Here is a 4,626-nt window from a genome sequence, read left to right on the forward strand (position 1 = left end):
TGAAGGTGTTGCCTCTGAGCTGTCCCCTCTCTGACCTGCTCTTTTGCTCCAGTTCGAGTCCTTTTGGCTCCTTTTGATTTTCTAGCCACATTTCCTAGGCTGTCCCATTTCTATCTCCCCTCATTTTTCCAACCCATAACTCTACCTTCCCCTACTTTCTGCCCTACCAAGCCCCCTGCTCTTCTCTACCCCTCAGCATCTTCCCTCACCTTTATCCACCTTCTCCATCTCCCACAAATACCTGTTGTGTTTTCAGGAGTGCTAGCCTGGGGGCACGGGGAGGATGGTGCCCACGGAGGAGGTTGTGCTCCCCCATCTGATAACATATGTATCAGGCACCTTTCCCTTTAGCTAGCAGCCTCTGGAAGCCCAAGATGAACCTTTCAACAAGATTAAAGAGATGGTATTAATTGCTATCGATCACGGGTCAACAAATTAAATTGCATCTGCAACTGCATCTCTGAGAGGTCTAAATGAGAAGAGTAGTTAATGGGTCTGGCTGGCCCAGAGCTGTGATTAATTAAAAGCAGAAATGAAATACAACATTTTAAAAAAAAAAAAAAAAAAAGGAAGATTGGGATGAGGATGAAATTCTGTAGGGTATTTGGAGAGCGCCTGATGGGATTTCAGTTCTGGATCCACCCTGGCCTGACAGAGGCTGGTGGGAAGTGGAGCTGGTGGCAATGATTTTTGGGGCTACTGGCACCCCAGTGCTGTGGAAACACTGCCCACCTACGACTGGCAACTCTTCCACATCAGCAGTGCAAGTTTTCTTAGAAAATGATCTGTGCCCTTCGCTTCTCCCTGTGGTCCCAGACTGATGCCTTGGTGCCTGGGGAGAGCTGTGGGATCCCTCAGTGGGACTGTGTCTCACACTGCTGGATTTGGGGGAATCAGACCCCTTCTACAGTCTGAGCCATGGACACCTTGCAGACACATCCGTGATGGGATCTGCAGGGCTTTCCCTCATGTGACCCAGAGCTTGCTCCAGCTCCCTGTGCGGGGTCAAGGGGTCCCCCTCCATCAGCCTTTTCCCCATTTGGTTTTAGACACAGTGCCCTGAAAGAGTGAAGGGCAAAACCCCGAGCATTCCCATGTTCCTCAGCAATCCCACTGCTCTTCCCATGCCAATCCAGCATCACAGCATCCCAGTGGCAGCTGGGAGAAAAGTACTCCTGGGTGGGAATAAGGGCGCTACTGTGACTCCTTGGGAAATAATGAAGTAGCACAGCATGGAATGGAGATGGTGCTTAATTAATAATGAAGAAAATAATAATATGTGGCACGTATAGTGCTGTACTTGTTCCAAGCACTGTACAAACATTAACTACAGTAATTAAGCTGTAATTAATTAGAGTAACTACTAATCAGTGTAAATAATGATGCATCTGGAGGTACCAAATGGGGTTTGTGAACTGAAAGCAAATTTCCATGTTCAGGAAATGGCATCAAATATAAAATGGCACCAGTAAAAGGCAAAAGCAGATGGAGGTTAAAGTGAGAGTCCATGGCAGCTCCCCAAACGGGAATCCTGGTTTGGCACAGCAAAGCTGGTGTACTGAGTTACTGCTGAGACACTCCATGAGCAACCCATCCCATCCATGGGATTCTCATGGCCACTTCCAGGCTCCAAGCCTGCTCTTCCCACCCCAGCTGCACTCACCAATGCTGTGAAGAGACAGGGACTGGAGCAAGGGAGGAGATGGGGAACTGGGAGCTTGAGGGGCTGATGATCAGCAGAGTAAAATACACCACAAATATATAATTTTGGGGTTTTTTTTTGCTGGTTCACACACTTTATATTTAACAAAATAATTTTTTAATAATATAGTCTTTTACACATCAAATATTGTTTCTAGGACCCCTCCCTCCCATTTTTACAGATTTTCTTTTTTTCTCACTAGTTTCAGGCACACTATTGTTTGAAAGTTTTGAAACTGGATAGTCATTGACAGGCAACAGCTTACGAAGAAATGTGGCGATGACGTCTCTAATGGTACCAGCTCGGCCTGCAGGGAGCCAATGCTCAGCCACAGGACAGCAGTTGCTGTGCTAAGTGCTCCTCCCACCCCTGCTCTCCAGGAAAACACCAAAACGGGGAAGAAATAAAAGTATAAAGGCAACAGTGTGTATAAACTGAGCCTGATGTGCTGATCTGCTTCGGTGAGGATGCTGTGGGGAGGATCTGCTGCTGTTGCTGTCGAGAGCAGGTGCTGAACTGGAGTCTGAACTCTGAACAAAAGAAGCACCACCACCCTCATGGCCTTGACCAAAAAGCAGGGAACCAAGTGTGGACAGTGATGGGAAAGGCCCCTGCCCTTGCCTGCGCAGGCAGGGCAGGGAGATGACATTGGTGGCTTTTCTTTCACAGTATCGCTTGGAAACTGCAGCCTGAGAAAGCAGGAGGTGCCAGTGCTGGAAAGCCAAATGGGGACCCTTGGCTGCTGGGATCCATGGGGACCTCTGCTCTGACAGGCAGGCACAGAGAGCAGCTGCTTTCTGCTGGGTGCAGCCCAGCCCTGCTGCACCGTGGTTTGCTTTATCCCCAGCACTGTGGATGCTCCCAGGGAGAGCCAGGGCAGCTCCCTCCCGCTGTAGCAAAGGGTCTTACCTGCCAGCTGAGCCAGTTTAGTGCTGCCACAGATGTGGGACATTCCTGGAAACCTCCAGAGTGGGGTGATCCCATACTTTAACCGTGACCTGCTGTTGCTGAAGGCAATGGAACACTGCCCTTGGCTCCAGCGAGAGCAGCCTCGGGATGGGACAAGGCAGGTGAGCACACATGCTCAGCCCAAGAAACAGAACAGGTGGGGCCCTCTTCCCTCTGCTCCACCACTGCTGCCCCAGCCAGGAATCACACACAGACAAGCCAGGTCAGATGTTGCTTTCATGGAGCACCTTTTGGTTGGCTGCCCCAGCCTGCCCATGCACCTGCCGTGGGCTCTGCTCCCATCAAGGTCACGGTCACTGTGTAGGTGTCTTCAACTTTATTGTCCCCACTCAGTGGAGAAAGTGTAACACAGATACAGCTTTGTGTCTTGGCTGTCCAGTCTATACCTGTGCATCTACCTCAGTCCTGCTGCAGGTTACATTCCAGTTGGGTTTTTTTTTAGCCCCCCATCCCTTTCAATTTCTACCTCCCTCCTGTCCTTAGTGCCACCTGCGCTTACAGACACAATAAAAATGCTCCATCTATTGCTCCACTCATAGCTGTATTGTCCCGATGATCCCAGCTTAGGAAGAGGCTTAAAAAAAAAAAAATCACAATAGCAAAAAACCCTCAAATAAATAAATGTGAAAAACCCCATGATCCACACTGTAGAAAGTGAGAGCAGTGAATCGATCGGTGCCTCGGAGGCATCGCCAGGCCAAGAACGTGCGCGGGCCGTTTTCCCGCTGTCCTCCCCCAGTCCGAGCAGCGCGTCCCCACCAAGCCCTGGTGATTACGACAGCACAGCAGGCACCTGCACACCCGGTACAGAGTAACTAAAGCGGGAGAGGAGCTGCAGGGGGCACAGGGAGACCCTTCCCCGCAGGTACCGATCTCTGCTCGTGTGGCACCCTCGCAGGGCTTGCTGGTGACCCTGCTGCAGCTGGCGGGAGGTTGGACGCGTGGGCAGCACTGAAGCCGTTCCTTTGTCACCATCACCACGAGCGGGTTGTTGGCCGGGGGTGCTGCTACAGAGCCTGCTTGCCCTGGCACTCGCGCTTGGAGCACTGCGCCGGCTTCCACCAGTCCCCGTTGTGGCAGTGGCAGATGTTGCAGTCGTCCACCTTCACCTCGATGCCCGCGGGAATTATCGTGGTGCCCGCAAAGCAGTTGGGACCTGTGGAAACACACGGGGGTGACAGGATAAGTACTCTGTGTTTGGACTGGGGGCAGCAGCTCTGCTCTAAGCCTGGGACAGGTAGGCCAGCCCCTTGCTGCGCTCTGGCCACGCCACCACTGCTGCCGAAATCTGCAGCGATGCTCCTGCCTTGCTCAGTGCTGAGCCTTGGACCCACAGCAATCCCTTCTCTCATATTTTGGTTGCCCTCAGGCACTAAAGGGAAAAAAAAGGCCTTGAAACTTTCCTCTCTCTTTCTGCACCCAGCCCCTAGAACAAATGGCATTTGCACTCAGCTTTTTCTACTAGGTTGATCACTAATTTAGTACCTTTTTCTCCTTAAATTTTGGCTGCAAGATGGATAAGACCATGAGGACAAGCATGAGGACACAGCCCAGCCTTCACTGCTCCAGCCTGGTGAGCCTGCAGGGAGCTGCAGGGGCCGGAGCCAGTTCATCCCCTAGGGCCATTGGCAGCCATGCTCCAACACCACGTAACCCCAAGGACCTCCACCAGCTTGGAGCTATTAACCATAAATGATTTATTGCATCACCTCTCAAGTAAGCTTTCTGATAAAAGCTGGGGTTTTTTTCCTCAAAGATAATTCCTTTAATCTGCTTATTATTGCTTTGGGTCCTTTTTTTTTTTGGCTTTATTACACAATATCAAAGCTGAGCAGCAAGTCAGCAAGGATCTTATTTCCCAGGCACAGAATGGTTGGGTTGGAAGGGATCTTAAAGCCCTTTCCTCCTCCTCATAAAAGCCCCACAAAAAGCCACTGCCCATCTGTCCCTCTGCA

General features: G+C 50.9%; 1 protein-coding gene across 2 annotated transcripts in view; it reads right to left on the reverse strand.

Moving 5' to 3' along the window:
• Positions 1 to 1,762: 1,762 nt before the first annotated feature.
• Positions 1,763 to 4,626, reverse strand: part of VWC2L (von Willebrand factor C domain containing protein 2-like) — a 47,889-nt gene continuing 45,025 nt past the window's right edge. For both annotated transcript variants that reach the window (XM_008643558.2, XM_017747134.1), the window contains exon 4: positions 1,763 to 3,827. In XM_008643558.2, coding sequence (XP_008641780.1) covers positions 3,679 to 3,827 — 149 coding nt within the window. In that variant the 3' untranslated portion in view covers positions 1,763 to 3,678. The remainder of the gene's footprint in view (positions 3,828 to 4,626) is intronic.

Source organism: Corvus brachyrhynchos, unplaced genomic scaffold (assembly GCF_000691975.1).
Source record: "Corvus brachyrhynchos isolate BGI_N302 unplaced genomic scaffold, ASM69197v1 scaffold671, whole genome shotgun sequence".
Classification (NCBI taxonomy): Eukaryota; Metazoa; Chordata; class Aves; order Passeriformes; family Corvidae; genus Corvus; species Corvus brachyrhynchos.